This window comes from Piliocolobus tephrosceles, chromosome 11 (genome assembly GCF_002776525.5).
Source record: "Piliocolobus tephrosceles isolate RC106 chromosome 11, ASM277652v3, whole genome shotgun sequence".
NCBI classification, from domain to species: Eukaryota; Metazoa; Chordata; class Mammalia; order Primates; family Cercopithecidae; genus Piliocolobus; species Piliocolobus tephrosceles.
Window position 1 is genome coordinate 2,363,565 of NC_045444.1, and position 17,899 is coordinate 2,381,463.

The 17,899-nt window shown below is 43.1% G+C and overlaps 1 protein-coding gene across 4 annotated transcripts in view; it reads left to right on the top strand.

Annotated features, from left to right (window-relative positions):
* Window positions 1-17,275, top strand: part of RALB (RAS like proto-oncogene B) — a 38,848-nt gene extending 21,573 nt beyond the window's left edge. For 2 of the 4 annotated variants that reach the window (XM_023185229.2, XM_023185231.2), the window contains exons 2-5: window positions 753-917; window positions 7,738-7,946; window positions 11,799-11,976; window positions 15,702-17,275. In XM_023185229.2, coding sequence (XP_023040997.1) covers window positions 804-917; window positions 7,738-7,946; window positions 11,799-11,976; window positions 15,702-15,821 — 621 coding nt within the window. In that variant the 5' untranslated portion in view covers window positions 753-803 and the 3' untranslated portion in view covers window positions 15,822-17,275. Of the gene's footprint in view, window positions 1-749; window positions 918-7,737; window positions 7,947-11,798; window positions 11,977-15,701 lie in introns of all 4 variants that reach the window. The other 2 variants (XM_023185230.2, XM_023185232.2) reach the window with 1 other exon arrangement.
* The last annotated feature ends 624 nt before the right edge of the window (window positions 17,276-17,899 follow it).

Sequence of the window (17,899 nt, forward strand, 5' to 3'; positions counted from 1 at the left end):
TGAGAGCATGCGTGTGTGCGAGCGTGTGTGAATGTGAGTGAATGTGTTAATGTGAGCATGTGTGTGAATGTGTGAGTGTGAGCGTGTGTGAAAGAATATGTGTGAATGAGAGCATGTGTGAGTGAATGTGTGTGCGAGTATGTGTGAGCATGTGTGAATGTAAATGTGAGAGAGTGTGTGAATGTGAGCATGGTGTGTGTGGGTGTGAGCGGGTGTGTGTGAATGTGGGCATGTGTGAGCGTGTTAGTGACCATGTGTGAGTGTGACTGTGAGAGTGTGTGTGTGAGCGTGTTGTGAGTGTGTGCACATTATGGGGTAGAGGGCATGAGGGCAAAGCGAGGAGTGAAGCTAAAGAGCTGGGGATTGAGGTCCCGAGTTCTCTGCGGCAGCCGAGGACCGGGCAGAGAGGTAGGAAACGGGCCAAGAGCAGTTTGGTCTCTGCCTCAGTGAGGCCCTGCTGAGGGTCTGATGATTTTTGGTGACTGGGTGTCCTCTCTATCCTGCCCCGTGAGGCGGGTGCGGGGTGTGCGCCCCTGTTTCTCCCCTCTAGCCTTGGCTTCGCCCCAGCTCTGCTGGGGTAAGTGACTTCCAGAGTTGTTGGAGGGCTTGCATCTTTGCCCTGAGCCTGGAAGGAGTACTTTCCTGTTGGAATGTCTGGGTTAGTTAGGCTTTAATGGAGGATGTGAATGACGTTTGGTTTCAGCTAGGTTGAAAGCAGATTGCCTCTGAGTCTTTGTCTTTGTCATCAGCAGCTCTGCACTGGGTTGTCTGTCTGTGTGCCGCAGCCTCAGAAGACCAGCGAGATGGCTGCCAACAAGAGCAAGGGCCAGAGCTCCTTGGCCCTCCACAAGGTGATCATGGTTGGCAGTGGAGGCGTTGGCAAGTCGGCCCTGACGCTTCAGTTCATGTATGACGAGGTAAGCCCTGCTAGGCACAGACCGCCTTCCGATGGCCTTGGCTGTAGCAGTGTCCCTGCTCCCACTGTTTCTGTGCCAGTCCTCCTGTGCACAGGGGTTCACGGAGCAAGTCTGTGTTGAGGTGGCTTCTGAATAGCTTCCTAGGAAGGTCTAATCAGCATAAGATCTGGATTGCCGATTCTAGGTAAATAATTTCAACTCTGGTAGGGGTGTGAGAGATCTCTGCAGGCATCGTTTCTGTTGTTACACTGCGAGCTTTCTTTCTGACCGAAGCAAAGGAGGAGAGTGGAGCCTTTGTATAGGTTTTCCAAACAACACAAGCATTTAGCCTTGCGCTTGTCAGTCATGGGAGAGAGTGAAAGGGGAGCTGAGTTGTCATACAACTTAATCCTTTCCCAAGTGATAGACATCAGATCCAGTTCTCCCGTGCGGCAAGGTAAAGCTTGCACTATCCTTGCCCAAAATTTATGTCACCTACTTAATGTGGGTAACATGACGGGTGTTGAGTTCAGTATGACAACACAGCGTTGATCCCCAGAGCCACAAAAGTCCCTGCTTGAGCTGTTTCCTAGGATACTAGGCCTACTGTGGGCTGTACGTCCGCAGATTCAAGCAATGTAGAATGAAACGTTGCGTAATGAAAATATTTGGGGAAAAAAACCCCAATGAAAAATAACAATACGACAATAAAAACAATACAAATTGAAACATGCGGTGTAACAACTATTTGTGTAGCCTTTACATTGTATTATGTATTATAAGTAATCTAGAGATGATTTAAAGGGTACGGGAGGATGTTATATGTAAATGCTGTGCCATTTTAAGTGAGGGACTTGAGCATCTGCAGATTTTGGTATCTGATGGGGGTCCTGGAACCATTTCTCTAAGGATACTGAGGGATGACTGTAGTACAGGCAGGCAGAGTGTTCCCAGCAGAGCTTAAACCTCAGGGCCTCTCACTTGCATTGCAGCCGCATTGGCTTTGTGAGATTTGCAAAAGAAAGCTGTCACAACCACGTCAGTTAAGATCACTATCTCTTTTCACTAGACTTTCCCATTGTCCTGCTTCCTCTTATGCTGGGTGCAGTTGGTATGGCCATGGGCATTTTCGGCCTCTAGCTGAGGGAACTTGAATTGGGCTGGGTTAGGTGGGAATAGTGGTATGTGTTGGTGTGGTTTGGAGTCATGCGGCGTGTGGCGATTATCGCTGTCTGCAGGAGTACTCCCACCGCCCACTGTGCTGATGACAGAGCATCGTGATGTGAGGTGCAGGGCCGGGGTGGATCCCGATGTGAACCTGTCTTGTGGCACCGTCTGACACAAGAGTGTGAAAGCTAGAAGCTAGAAACTGGGCCAGAAAAGTCTTTCAGATCTTACAGCTTCTTACAGTGAAACTCAATAGAGATTTCCTAAATTTGGCTATAATCCCAAAACTTTCATTACTAGAAATGCCGTGTAGTCACATGCACATATATGTTTATTGCAGCACTATTTACAATAGCAAAGACATAGAACCAACCCAAATGCCCATCAAAGAGAGACTGGATAAAGAAAAGGTGGCACATATACACCATGGAATACTATGCAGCCATAAAAAAGAATGAGTTCATGTGCTTTGCAGGGACGTCAATTAAGCTGGAAGCCATCACTCTCAGCAAACACAGGAACAGAAAACCAGACATCACATGTTCTCATAAGTGGGAGTTGATAGGTGCAGCAAACCACCAAGGCACATGTGTACCTATGTAACCTGCACGTTCTGCACATGTATCCCAGAACTTAAAAAAAAAAAAAAAGTCATGTAGTTGTAAAGCTGAAAGAACCTCTTCTAAACTGTCAGTACAAAAGAAATTTTCATTAACTATGCTAAAGGAAAGACTAAATTATTTTTCTCTATAGGAATATTTCAAAATCATTGGCATATGACAAGAAAAAATATACAGCAAACAAAAAAGTAGAAAGTATTCTAGAGGTATGTCAGGCAGTTTAATTAATTAATAAAAATACTGTTATTTTGGTGGATTTAGTGATGTCAGTGCTGTTTGTATTAGTTTTTTTTTAAATTACTGTGTAATCACAAAGTTAGCAGGTTAAAACAACATACATTTATCATTCCATAGTTTCCATGGGTCCAGAATTGGAGCCTTAGCTGTGTCCTCTGCTCAGGGTCCCACAAAGCTCCAGTCAAGGTGTCAGCTGGGGCTCTGACCTCTTCTGAGGCTTGGGGGTCCTCTTCCATGCTCCCTAATTGTTGGTAGAATTTACTTCCTTGTGGGTGTAGGACACAGGTGCTCAGATTCTACAAGTCACCTGTAGGCCCCTGCCATGTGCCCTCTCCATAGGCAGCTCATACCACGGTGGCTTGCTTCTCCAAGGCCAGCAGGACAGTCTCCAGTCTCCAGCCAGCCAAGACGGTCTTATATCATAGGGGTATTCCCTTCACCTCACTGAGAGTCACCAGGGAGTGAGATTGCTGGAGTACTCATCTTTAAAACTTTATAATGGATTATGATTTCTCATTCTATGTCAACATTTACTTTAATGTCCAGTATTACATGTGTAATTTTGTATCTTAAGGAAGGGCCCCCATAATGAATAAGCTTCAAACCCAAACCTGGATATCCTCCCGGATTGTGCTCCCCATGTCTTACAATGAGCCACTTTTGTGTTTGATACCTGCTTTTCTTTATCTTATTCTGGGGGTCAAACTGGATAAATCTAATGTAATCTGCTGAATTTCCCCAAAACATTTTTGTACAAGAGAAGCAGGTTGGGAGATCTGCACCTGCTTTGGAGGTCTTTCGTTTGTTTTTGCTCAAAAACTTATAATAATTTGCTTACTAAAGCTTTTTTCCCCTCTATAACAGAAGTTGGGGAAGAGAGGGGGTGAGTAGGGGAATTAGGATTAGAGAGATAGGATTAGAGAAGTAGTTGTTAACAGAGGCGAGAGAGGGGGATTTTGCTTCCCCAGGGAATATTCGTAAGTGCTTGGAGACATTTTTGGTCGTCACAGCTTAAGGGAAAATGCTACCAGCATCTAGTGCATGGAGGCCAAGGATGCACTCAACATCTTACATCACACAGGACAGCCGCAACAAAGAATTAACCAGCACAAAATATCCACAGTGCCACTGTTGAGAAACCTGCATTAGAGGCAGAGCCGTGGCAGATCCGAGGAGAGATTCCCCTACAGTGTTAGTGATTGAGATGCCCTGGTTGCCAGTTCCAAGAGCAAGTTCAGACACAGAGCTGGGGCCGGGCGCGGTGGCTCACACCTGTAATCCCAGCACTTTGGGAGGCCAAGGTGGGTGGATCACCTGAGGTCAGGAGTTTGAGACCAGCTTGACCAACATGGAGAAACCCCATCTCTACTAAAAATACAAAATTAGCCGGGTGTGGTGGCACATGCCTGTAAACTCAGCTACTCGGGAGGCTGAGGCAGGAGAATCACTCGAACCTGGGAGACGGAGGTTGTGGTAAGCCGAGATTGCACCATTGCATTCCAGCCTGGGGAACAAGAGCAAAACTCCATCTCGGAAAAAAAAAATAGGGTACAGAGCTAGCACTGCTGAGGGGAGACTAGGAGAGCCTGGTCTGGAGGTTTTGGGGTGTGTGTGTGGGGTGGGGGGGCAGCGGGTAGGGTAAGATGAGGGGGAAGATGCATGCAGAAGATTCAAGAGTTTTTTCTCTTCTTTCTATTCCCTTCACAGAGACCAGAGAAATCTATGCCTGGCCTTAGTCTGTTTTTCTCATGGGGTAACATATTTGAGAGCTGGAAAGTGGCAGTTATTGAAGAAATTGTAAAATAAAATCGGGGCAAGGAAGGAATAGAAATGAAGTAGTGTATGTTTGGGGGAGGAGTTCTAACTGATTTTCTAAAATGGTACTAATAGAACCTTCCATGATGACGAAAACGTTCTGTATCTATACTGTCTGATACATGTGGCTATTGTGCATTTGGTGGCTACTATATTGGACAGAATGGTTCTAGAATCATAATTTTTTAGCTTGAAGAGACCTTAGCAGTAATTCTCAAACCTAGCTGATTATAGAATTTCCTGGGAGACTTAAAAAAAAAAGCCTCCTGAATAACGTTGGTGGAGCTGGAGAACTGGGACTCTGTTTCAGTGGTGCTCTCCTGGTGATTCTGACACGTGGCCAGGTGTGGCAGCTCCTGCCTGAGAGATCGTCTAGTCAAGCCTGATTTCACCAAAGGAAATTGAGCTCTATGTTCAGGGAGGTCAGCTGTCTAAATCAAGCTTGTCCAACCTGTGGCCCAGGATGACTTTGAATGTAGCCCGACAAAAATTTGTAAACTTTCTTAAAACATTCTGAGATTCTTCTCGCGATATATATATTTTTTAGCTCATCAGCTATCGTTAGTGTATTTTATGTGTGGCCCAAGACAATTCTTCTTCCAGTGTAGCCCAGGGAAGCCTAAAGATTGGACACCCCTGGTCTAAAGTCTCCTACACCATTCAGACTCTTTGTTCATAGTGCATGCTTAACCCTCATTTAAAGTATTTTAGTTTATATGATGGAATTTTCATGAAGATTAGATCATGGAAGGAGCCATAGTCCCAGAGTCTTTATTCTTGTCTAAGTTTTGACTTTGAGAAAAATTGGAGGGAGATGCCAGGGTGGCAGCAGTCAGATTTTAACCTCCTTATGCTCGGCCTAACATACTTGTTTTTGCCTTTTTTTGGGAGAGTAAGGTTGGGGATGGAAGGCTTTGGCAGCAGCTGTTTCAGACTTTCAGTCTCCGGCGAAGTCAGCTTAGAGGAAAGTCAGCTTAGAAAGAAGGGGTCTGCATGAAGTTGGTCTTAGACTTGTGTGTCTTGGGCATCTGAAACGGAGCCACGCAGAGCTCTGCAAGGCCGGTAGGGGATATGTATGGATCATGCTAATAGGATACAAAGACTTTGTGATTTTCTGTTTCCAGCTGAGCAGTGTAAACATCAGGGTTGTAATGGAATGTTGGGGTAATCAACATACTTTTCATTGAGTACAGAGGTATGTAGGTACGTACGGCAGGACATTCTGACTTCTGTGTCAAAGGAGCCAGTGGAACTCTGGCTGACTTTATTCTTGGAAGCTCAGAAATATACACTTGAGATAATTTATGGTAGAATTCAGAGATCTTCAGGGGGCAGTGGTGTTTTGGATTTTTTGTCATATATTTTTCTTTTTGGAAAGGAGTTAAAAGAAGGACACTTGAACGCATAGGCAAGTTTTCACATCTCTGTTTGCGGATAATTTATTAGTACACATTGAAGAGAACCTAGTTCTAAACATGTCTTAGTATTTTTATTTTTGAATAGCTGTTAACTGACGATACTCTTTTTAACAGTCTTCCTCAAATAACCCTTAATTCACTTTGACATTTTCAATTCCATTTTTAAGTAAAAAAAATTTTTAAATCACAGCCTCATTAAGATGTAATGCACATATGATGAAATTCGCTCTTTTAAAGTGTACTTTTTTTTTTTTTTTTGAGATGGAGTTTTTCTCTTGTTGCCTAGGCTGAAGTGCAATGGCACGATCTTAGCTCCCTGCAACCTCCACTTCCCAGGTTCAAGTGATTCTCCTGCCTCAGCCTCCTGAGTAGCTGGGATTACAGGCGCCCACCACCATGCCCAGCTAATTTTTTGTAATTTTAATAGAGATGCGGTTTCACCATGTTAGCCAGGCTGGTCTCGAACTCCTGACCCCAGGTGATCCACCCGCCCTGGCCTCAGGTGTACAATTTAATAGTTTTTTTTTTCGTATATTCATACAGATGTGCAGCCATCACCATTGTCTAATTTTAGATCATTTTCATCACTCCAGAAAAAAACAACCTACATATTAGTAGTCATTCCCCGTTACTGCTTCCCTGTCCCACCCCTGACCTCTGGCAACCGCTTTCTGTTTCGATGGATTTGCCTGTTCTGGACGTTTCATATAGATGGAATCATACAATATGTGGCCTTTATGTCTAAATTCTTTCACTCAGCATCATGTCTTGAAAGTTCTTCCATGTTGCAGTGTGCGTTGGTACTTCATTCCTTTCTCAAAAACCCACACCACTAAAAGCCTGTTGGTACACTGGGTTAGTTTGTTCTCTTGCTGCTGTGAAGAAATACCCAAGACTGGGTAGTTTATAAAGAAGAGAGGTTTATAGCCTCTTTTCTTCCACTGGGCTGGGGAGGCCTCAGGAAACTTACAATCATGGCAAAAGGGGGAGCCGACATGTCCTCCTTCTTCACAAGGCGCCAGGAAGAAGTGCCGAGCGAAGTGGGGGAAAAGTCCCTTATGGAGCCATCAGGTCCTGTGAGAACTCACTCACTGTCACAAGAATAGAATAGGGGTACCGCCCCCGTGATCTCATTGTCTCCCGTAAGGTCACTCCCCCAACACACTGGGATTATAATTCGGATTACAGCCTACATGATGAGAGTTGGGTGGGGATGCAGAACCAGACCATATCATACATCTTGCCAAATTACTTTTCTGATGAGTTTTATACTTCTGTTATGAATAAGAACTCCAGTTTCTCACCCTTGCAGGTATTTGCATTATAATTTTATATTGACAATAATATTACCAAGTGTTCTGCTCTGTGCCTGGTTTCCTCATCTGTAAACTGGGATATCTGTCCTTATTGTTTAAAAACAAAAAATGGCAAAACGGAACTATAAATAACAGAAGTGTTATGTAAAATATTACTTCTATAGTGTCCTGTTCGTAGTGTGAAGTGCCCATATGTGGAATTTTGTTTTTTGGCAAATTTTATTCCCCTTAAGACTTTGTTAATTACCGATAATGTTTATTTCCTCAGTTTGTAGAAGACTATGAGCCTACCAAAGCTGACAGTTATAGAAAGAAAGTGGTTCTTGATGGGGAAGAAGTTCAGATAGATATTCTGGACACCGCTGGGCAAGAGGACTACGCAGCCATTCGAGATAACTACTTTCGGAGTGGGGAAGGGTTTCTTCTTGTGTTCTCAATCACAGAACATGAATCCTTTACAGCAACTGCCGAATTCAGGTATGTCTGAAATGAAATAGCAGAAGCCCCCGGGAGGCTTTTTGCCTTTTTTTGTATGTCTTAGGCTTATAAGGAATTTGGGGCTGAGCATACTAGGAGAGGGCTGAGCTTGTTCTCAGGAATAATTCTGTCTAAAGGATCTTCTAGGACTGGGCATGGTGGCTCACGCCTGTAATCCCAGCACATTGGGAGGCCAAGGTGGGCGGATCACGAGGTCAGGAGATTGGGACCATCCTGGCTAACACGGTGAAACCCCGTCTCTACTAAAAATACAGAAAAAATTAGCTGGGCGTGGTAGCAGGTACCTGTAGTCCCAGCTACTCGGGAGGCTGAGACAGGAGAATGGCGTGAACCCGGGAGGCGGAGGTTGCCATGAGCCCATGAGCCGAGATGGTGTCACTGCACTCCAGCCTGGGCAACAGAGCCAAACTCCGTCTCAAAAAAAAAAAAAAAAAAAAAAAAAAAAGAGAATCTTCTGGGGCTTTCTGAATCTAATCTTGGCACATTATAGACCATGATGATTATAATCTCTTTGGGCTTTCCTGATCTGTGATTCTGAATGAAATAATTTTAAGAGTCTTATTGTCCCTGAAAAAGAATGAAGCTATTCCGTATACTCAAGAACTTATAAGTTTGTTCCTGTAAATCCTGAGAGATTTTCATTGATAAATTAACCATGTATCTTTTTAATAATTTTACTAAAAAAAAGTAGCAGATTCAGTTTGTTTTGAAGGTTATGAAATAATGACCGGAGAGTGAAAGATGTGAGTCAAAATGACCATTTGCTGCTACTTAAGGACTTGTAGCATAGTGGAGGGGTGAGAACGCGGCTTTAGAGTCAGGTGACTGGGTTTGAGTCCCTGCCTTGCCACTCACTGACCATGGACAAGTTTACTTAGTATCAGGATTTTGTTTCTTTCTCTGGAAATGCACTTGTGAGTTGAGAAATGAAATGAAAGGATGCATTAGACTGTGCATTTCATGGGGGCAGGAACCTGGCTACCCTCCATTGTCCCCAGGCCTGTCACAGTATAGACATGTGGCACTTCCATAGTGAGTAGAATATCCATTGTTATTTATTTTAAAATGTGGCAGTTATTCTCCATGAAGGTGTTAGAGAAGAAAGAAAAAAAATATGGCAATGAAAAATACCTTAAGTTCATTTTGTTGTGAAGAAATAGCCTTTTGGGCATAATTATTACACTCTGTACATGTCTCTTTACCCCATGCCCTTCCTGTTTCTTCTACATAATTGTATTTAAAAAGATCTGTTCTTATAAATATATCTATCTGGATGACTTTTTAAGAAGGAGATCTAGAGTTTAGTAGGGAACTGAAGAGAAAAAAGCCCAAATCAATCAGTTTTTAGAATTCTTTAGCAAGTTCTGGTCTGACAGTAAGGTGGTCAGCCGGAGGTGAAAAGGAGAAAGCTAACTATCCTTCCAGGACTTGGACGGAAGCATCACTGAGCCAGGTGAGCGCAGGTCACCCAGCAGGGCGAGTGAAAGATAATAGGGAGGTGCCTCAGTGATGCTTCATAGCTGCAGGCTTCAGAGTCGAAGACCTACTTTTCTGGAAGCAGAGTGCGTGTGTTGCAGTGCCCAGTTAAATGACTGTGACTCATTATGAGAAGTCCTGTTACTTTTTAGACATTTCAGACCTTCCTAAGGGCTGCTGTGTTTGAATGTAGCCCATGTATTTATAATTGTTTGCATCTGCATAGTTGTGTTTTTAATGCCTCCTAGAAGGTAAAACAGGACAGACGCACACACTCTCTTCTTCTTCCCTGGCCCGAGCCTTTTGATTTCCTGTTGTTCTGTGACTTACCTAGAAGGGAAGTGGGCAGGAGAGTCCTTTGCAGAGGATATGAAGAAATACAGGTGTTTAAAGTGTCCCTTGTCCTCTCCTCAGTCACCACACGCACAGATAGTACTCGGGCGTTCTCACAGAGTGGGAGCAGGGCTCCCCTCATCATGGAAAAGGGTTTTGGTTGTTAGGTGAAAAGAGAGATCCTTAGAAGGAAAAGGACAGGTGAATACCTAAAACCAGAAAGAAGGGGAAGTTAGTTCTTCTGACTTGAACTTTGCTTAGGTTTCTCACGTTGTTGGGAACGGAAGAATGCAGGTCGATTATCTGAGCCCTGTGGCTAAACTTAGTCACTTTACTTCATGCCTGTTAGCAGCTTTAAAACAGCATTTCTGTATTATCTTCCAAATAGAAAGGCCCCAATATAAAATGACATGTGAATATGCTGTCTTCCTTGAAACTTTTCCTGGAAAATATTTTATGAAGTAAGATAAATAGGCTTGTCATTAAGAGACCAGAACTTGGTACTCCCATTTTTGGATTAATATGTTTATTAATGAGGTAATTTTGTGTTCCCCTGCAAGGCTAATGAGCCAGAAAGCTGTCAGTTTTTATTGTTCATAGTTTATATTGATCACATGACTTTTAAATGTATCTTGTTCTTTGACCTGAGTTCAAATGTAGGGTATAACAAGGCTACACAAAGCCAGTTTCAAGCATCTTTTCATCTTTTTAGTTTGTCTTAAAATATTTGCTATCTGGCACTTAAATTGACTACATGGAAATTTTATTATTATTATTATTATTATTTTTGTAGATACAAGGTCTCCCTATGTTGCCCAGACTGGTCTTGAACTCCTGGGCTCAAGTGATCCTCCCTCCTCAGGCTCCCGAAGTGCTGGGATTACAGATGTGAGCCACCACGCCTGGCCTAGAAAATAATTTTATTATTGTGGAATGTTACCCTATGCCATATAAAAGTCAGTGCAGATCTCTAAAAAATACATTTTGAAGGGGACTCTTTTTAGAATGTATTGGAACAGAAAAACAGAAATACTCTCACCGGACCAAAATAATGGGAATGGGATATTTAATTTTTAAAAAAATATTTGGTTTTGATTAGTACTTTCAGATAGCTGATAATTTTTAGTAGATGTAAAATTTAATGTGCTATGGGTAATGTAATGGTATTTTTATAGAAGACACTTTTGAAGAACTTTTCCATAGGGCTTGTAGTATTTCCTTTCGTTTATTTCACTTTGTAGTAGAAAAATGGATGTATTAGAATGTGATTACTGCCTAACTTCTCTGTCCCAATTCTGTGGCCTCTTAACATTACTGTGTCTGCATAGAAACTGGGGGTGGGATGACATACTTGTCATGTACACATGCAGATCTAATCAAAGCTGAAGTTTCAAAACAAAGCAATATTCACCTTTCCTACTTGAGATTCCCTTGGACATTTCTGATCTGTTCAGTTCTGTTCTATAATCTATTTCATTGAGGGAGAAAGGGGGAAACTGCTGATTGTGACCCACTGGATTGGTTTTGGGATCCATTAACAGGCTGCCACCTTCCGTATAGAAAACACTGGATTTCATAGCTTTTATGTTGCAAAGAAATATTTTCAGGGGAATTAGCATTTTTATGGAGATAGTTCCTTTAGCTTGTTTTTATTGCAGAGATTGACATTTTTCTTCTTTTTCTTTTTTTTTTTTTTTTTGTGCGTAAGTTGGGGACCCTGTTGTGATGCAAAATCCTGGGCTCCTATCCAGACACCTACTTCTGTAAGACTGGGCCCAGAAATCTGCATTTGTAATGAGTGTCCTAGGGGATTCTGATGCAGGCAAACTGAGAACCAGACTTGGAAGACACTTGTCTCGCTCGTGACTGCCTCTAGGGAGTGCTTTCTCAGAACATGCCCTAAATCTGATTATTTTTTTTCCCCTTCTGCCTTAGGAAAGGCTTTTATTTTAGATGGGTTCACAAAACTGGGGTTGTTACTTTGGTTTTTTTAGCTGCTGTATTTTTGGTGTAACACCTTAGGGAGCAGATTCTCCGTGTGAAGGCTGAGGAAGATAAAATTCCATTGCTTGTCGTGGGAAACAAGTCTGACTTAGAGGAGCGGAGGCAGGTGCCTGTGGAGGAGGCCAGGAGTAAAGCCGAAGAGTGGGGCGTGCAGTATGTGGAGACATCGGCGAAGACGCGGGCCAACGTGGACAAGGTAGGTGTGCACTCTGTGTGTTTCTCAGAAACAGACCTGAGAAACAGCAGAATGGAGGCATCGCACCTGCTGGGTTTTAGGGAACCATTTATGAAAACTAGGTGAAGGTTCTGATTTATATGAATGTCTAAGCCATTATTGTGATTATAATGAGAAACATTGAGAGGATGTCACCCTGTATTTCAAACAGCTCACAGAACCTTTCAGTTTGTCAAGAGGTTTCATTAGAGTATGCTTAATGTGTTTTTTGGTTTTTTTTTTTTTTTTGAGACAAATCTCACTGTGACACCAGGCTGGAGTGGTGTGATCTCAGTTCACTGAAACCTCTGCCTTCTGGGCTCAAGCAATCCTCGTACCTCACCCTCCCAAGTAGCTGGGACCACAGATGTGCACCACCTGTAGCACCACCACACTGGCTGTTTTTTGTGGAGATGGGGTTTCACCATGTTGCCTAGGGTGGTCTCAAAGTCCTGGGCTCAAGCGATCTGCCTGCCTCATCCTCCCAAAGTGCTGGGATTACAGGTGTGAGCCACCCTACCCAGCCAACTATGCTTACTGTTGGTGTGGTCCTGGGAAGGATGGTGGGCCGAGGCCATTGGTTTGTGAAGGCTGGGCTGGAGGGATGGACGTCATTAGTTTGTGTGTGTGCTCTTACCTCCCACAGCCTTGCTCTTCAGCAGCAAGGTGGGCGGGCCTGGCTGCTTCTAGGAGGTTCCCCCGTAGGTGCCCTTAGAAGATATGTGGAGCTTCTTGATTTTGCTCTCATTGAGTTATTGGTTAGGTTTGTTCTTTTCACCTTACTGTTCCCTGACAGAGCCACAGTGTTCTGTCTTTATAGTGTAGTCTGTAAATAGTATTTGCTCTCAGAAATCAACTCTCTGGGATCTTTTTTTTTTTTTTTTTCTCTTATCCCATCCCAGCATACTTTCTCAATCAAATCTCTGAAGCTAATAAAAGGGTGACCTTGAGTGACAATGATGAATGCTGACAATTTGAAAATCCATCTGTCAGGGGTTGCTATTGTCAGGCCTTTTTTCTTTTTAAAATTAAGGTTCAAGGTGGTTGCCACACAGCTAAAATCTTAACGCTGTACCTTGAAGATGAGGCTTTCCTTCTGCCTTGAGCTCATTCACTAGCTCTCACTGCATCCGTGTGCTTGTACAATCTAAGCACATAGCACTTTGGCGGCCTCACAGTGGACACGTCTGCTGTTTGTTCTGCGGCATCAGCATCTGAATCCCCCACATCCCGTCTTCTGTTTCTCTTTCTTGTGCAGAAACATTACCATTTGCTTCATTACCTGACAAGGGAGAGTTTTTTTTTTTTTTTTGAGACGGAGTCTCACTCTGATGCCCAGACTGGAGTGGTGCAGTGGCCGGATCTCGGCTCACTGCAAGTTCCGCCTCCCAGGTTTACGCCATTCTCCTGCCTCAGCCTCCCGAGTAGCTGGGACTACAGGCGCCCGTCACCTCGCCTGGCTAGTTTTTTTGTATTTTTTTTTTTTTTTAGTAGAGATGGGGTTTCACCGTGTTAGCCAGGATGGTCTCGATCTCCTGACCTCGTGATCCACCCGTCTCGGCCTCCCAAAGTGCTGGGATTACAGGCTTGAGCCACCGCGTCCGGCTGACAAGGGAGAGATTTTTATCCAAGCTTTATTTTCACTTGAAATGGTGCTAGAAGAACATTGGTATTAAGAATGTTGGTATTAGAAGGGATTTGCTTTAGACGCACTTTGGCAAGATGCATCTATTTGTATGTATCGTACATAAAAATATATATCTTAGGAGACATATACATGTAGGATAGATATACATATAGGATACATATATCCTACAACCTAAGTCCATTTAGTTGTAATCTGCAATGGGAAGCGCATGTTCCTTTGTCAGCTTTTCTTTATATTGTCATCTCTCAACTCTTACACTCTTATATTCTTGTGCTACTTAAAATATTTTTATTAAATTGTTTTCCAGCTGTGGAAACCACACAGGAAATCCAGAAATATGCCTCATTTAAAAAAAAATCAGGGAGACTCTCTCAGCTTGGAACTGTGGATGTGGATTTCCTGGATGGGTTGTCGTGTGGGGGGTCTGCGTGGTCATCTCCCCTCACCTGCTGGACCAGCTTGACCTGCCAAACAGGAACCAGCAGAGATTTATGACTGGCAGCATTGTATTCACTTGTAAAGAATTTATATGAAAGGTGTGATAAGATCAGCCCATGAACAACTTTGTCATCATTTTAAGTTGGATGCACTCCATTCCCCTCCTCTTGTCTTTTGCTGTTAGGACAAAAAGACAAACCTGTAGCATTCGAAGCTGTTCACTGTTGCTGTCTCGGATAGTGCCTTCCTGAGAGGCTGGCGAGAAGGGGTGTTTGGGTTGGCCTGATCTAGCTGGGGGCTGGGGTGGGGGTGCTTTTCTGTGCCTGGAGCTGGTGGTAAATGCACGTGGAGCCCCACACTCCAGAGGCTTGATCTTGCTTTTCACCAGGAAGAAGGTGTGGCCATGAAGGAGCTTGTGGTTTTGTGTGAATGTCCAAAGATAAGGACTCTGCTCAGTCCCACACTTGTAGTCTCCATCATTCTCTGTGAGAAATCTCAAATGTCTCTTCGTAGGATTCATATTTTGTCTGCTTGGGTATAATCAGTCCTCTGGCATGATTGCTGGTAGCAGAGGGCAAAACCCAAACTACTATGACAAAAGGATAATCCGTATCTAAATAACACCCTGACCTTCAAAGGACAAGTCTCATCAGTTCTTGATAAAGTTCCTCTCGGCTGACATCACAAAGGTCGGAGGAGTGGTTGTTCCTGAGATTGAGGGTGGGGGAGTGTGCGTGGGGAGGGATAGGGTGGCCAGAAGGACATCCCTCCTCCTCTGTCTTCTCAGTCCCCTAGTGCAGGAGCTTTCGTTGTTGATACTTCACGCCCTCCTCCTCCCACCCTACTGCCTCCCCAGGGCTGCTCTTGTGGAGTTAGCTGGGCAAACTGTCATGCATAATGATGTTCCAATCTCTGTGGGGTCCTTGTAAGGATTAAATCAGATGCAGGGGTGTCAAGAGCACCTGGGAGCAGGGACTCATGGCATTCTTCCCTTTCCTGGTGGTTGGAAATGCTAGAAATTCTGCTTGCTGTTATTACTCTCAATAGTTATAAATTTTATAAATGTGTAGATCTGTTCTATGCAAAAATACATGTTACCTTTCATCACACTTATTGTAAGATTTTATCATTTTGAAAGCAGCCATTAGGCTGGGTGCAGTGGCTGATGCCTGTAATCCAAGCACTTGGAAGGCCGAGGTGGGCCGATTGCTTGAGCTCAGGAGTTCAAGACTGGCCTGGGCAACATGGGGAGACCCTGTCTGAATTAAAAAAAAACAAACAGCTGCTGTTGCATGGCAGTGACAGTACCATGATTCTGTCCTTGGCTTGAGCAGTTGTGTGATATGAGCAGTTGCATGAGAGATGTTTGCTTTGTATAAATAGAATTTTTTAAGGTTAATTTTTCTTACTTGCCCCATATCTGTTGTTTCTGTTGACAATATGGTTTATAAAAATCAGTTTGACTTTATGCTTTAAAATATAACTACATATCCTGCTTAGTCAAATTATGTCATTGAATCCTTAAATGCTGTATTCACAGTGTCAGGTTACTAAAAGAAAAAAATCATTAAATGGCTCTATCTTCACTATTCTTTTTACTCCTTCCTGCTCACCCCCCCAGGTGTTCTTTGACCTAATGAGAGAAATCAGAACAAAGAAGATGTCAGAAAACAAAGACAAGAATGGCAAGAAAAGCGGCAAGAACAAGAAAAGTTTTAAAGAAAGATGTTGCTTACTATGAATGTCAAGGTGACGGATGAAGCCAGCTGCCCATAAGGACACAGGGCTGGGTTGGTAAAGAGAAGGCTATGGTTGACTTCTTGCTTGTGCTTCCTGCTCTCCCCAACTTCATTCACTCAGACTTCTTTAAATGGGGAAAAATATTTTTGTGACTCAGTGGCTGGCAGAAGAAATAAGCCCATGCAAGTGGAAGGGCTGCTTTGTCAGGAGGTTGTGGAGTTTCTGTCTTCTCCCCTTCTTCCGTCCCAAAAGCTTAACTATGTATAAAGTGCCACAGATAGGAGACAGCTGTAAATTACAGAGAGAGAGAATTGTCATAGCATCTTATTTTGTTCCTAGTTTTATAACATTACCATCCTTTGTTTTGAACTACAAATATTGTAGTGGGTTTTGGAGGAGGAAGTGGAGTAAGATGCCCCCCTACTTTTATCAGGTTAGTAGTAGTACTGAGAAAAATCCCTTCAGCTCTAAGCACACGGAAAAATCCACCGATTTTTTGGGTAAGTTTCTTGGCAATACCCTATGGATCTGAAACAGCTAAAAAAATGAATTTGAATTGCGCCAAATAGGTCAATACTAAGCTTCCGAATCCTCCTCACATATGAAAAGTAAAAGTTGTGAGTTGTTTTCCTCTTATTTAAATACTGGCCAATTATAGTCTGTGTTGGTTATTTTTCTCCTGTAAGCATCCTGATTTTTATGTAGGAAATTTTTTTTGGCAGACCAAGCGAAGACTCAAGAATGGTGTACATTATAAATGACACACGTTTCCACTCATGTAGATATTTTTAAGTTCTTTGGCTAAGTCCTCTCCTAACTGCTCGTCCTCTGGTTAGGCCCCTCCCTCTCCAGAGTGGCAAACGCATGTGTCTTTCTGATCAGCGTCACTGCACACAGAGGTCTATTGAGCCTCTTGCTAAGTGTCTCACACACACTCTTCCCAAAGACGCGATGAAGTAAAGTTGTATTCTGAAATCGTGAAGCCAGAGCCTGTGCCAGACCTTCTGCTACCTCTCATAGAATTGCTCTGTAATTCTAAATTTAAAATTAGAAGTGGAGAGAGATAAGCCATTGCCCCATTGCCTCTGAGAATTGGCTGCTGTTTCTAATCTAATTATTTTCTAAGATAGCCAGATAGTTAGAAAAAGATGTTCATTGATGAGATATTTTTAAACTTGCTTGCATCAGTATTTTAAATTGAGCAAACTGTAAGATTTTCATCAGGAAAGGAGCACTGTGGTAAAAAGCCCAGTATTCACATTTTTTTCCCATTTTTCAGAAGTGACATTTCATATGTAGGTGCCAAAAGTGAATTGGGGTGTGGAGAGCGGGAATCTTTTGAATTTACAATGATCACAGAGATTGTAGAAATTATGGTCTGACTGGAAAATGATCCTGTATCCCCTCCCAAAGAATCATGGGCTTTTTTTTTGAATAAAAAAGCAGACAAATAGACTTTCTTGGGATTTCAGCCTTTTCATTTTATCCTTTTGTCATCCATGTGAAATGCAAGTACTCCAGGAATGGCCAGTTACTCATTATTGTCCTTGTCAGGCGTTCTTCAATATCTGACAAACTATTTCAACTAATACTTGAGTTGGGGGAGATAAAATGATAAGTATCAACAGTCATTTTAACTTCATGTTTCCTCCATCTCTTCTTAAAATTTAAAAAGTTGAGGGTAATGACACTCTTGAATTTTTGAAACAAGCTTTTTGTTTTCATCCTTGTTTGCCAATCATTTGATATCAGTTCTAGTCAACAGTGGGTAAATTTGGGCCGGTCACAGTGGCTCACGCCTGTAATTCCCAGCACTTTGAGAGGCTGAGGTGGGCAGATCACGTGAGGTCAGGAGTTCATGACCAGCCTGGGGGAAACCCCATCTCTACTAAAAATATGCACAAATTAGCCAGGCGTGGTGGCAGGTGCCTGTAATCCCACCTACTTGGGAGGCTGAAGAGGGAGAATAGCTTGAACCCTGGAGATGGGGGTTGCAATGAGCTGAGATCGTGCCACTGCACTGCAGCCTTGGCAACAGAGCAAGACTCCATCTCAAAAAAAAAAAAAAAAAAAGTAAAT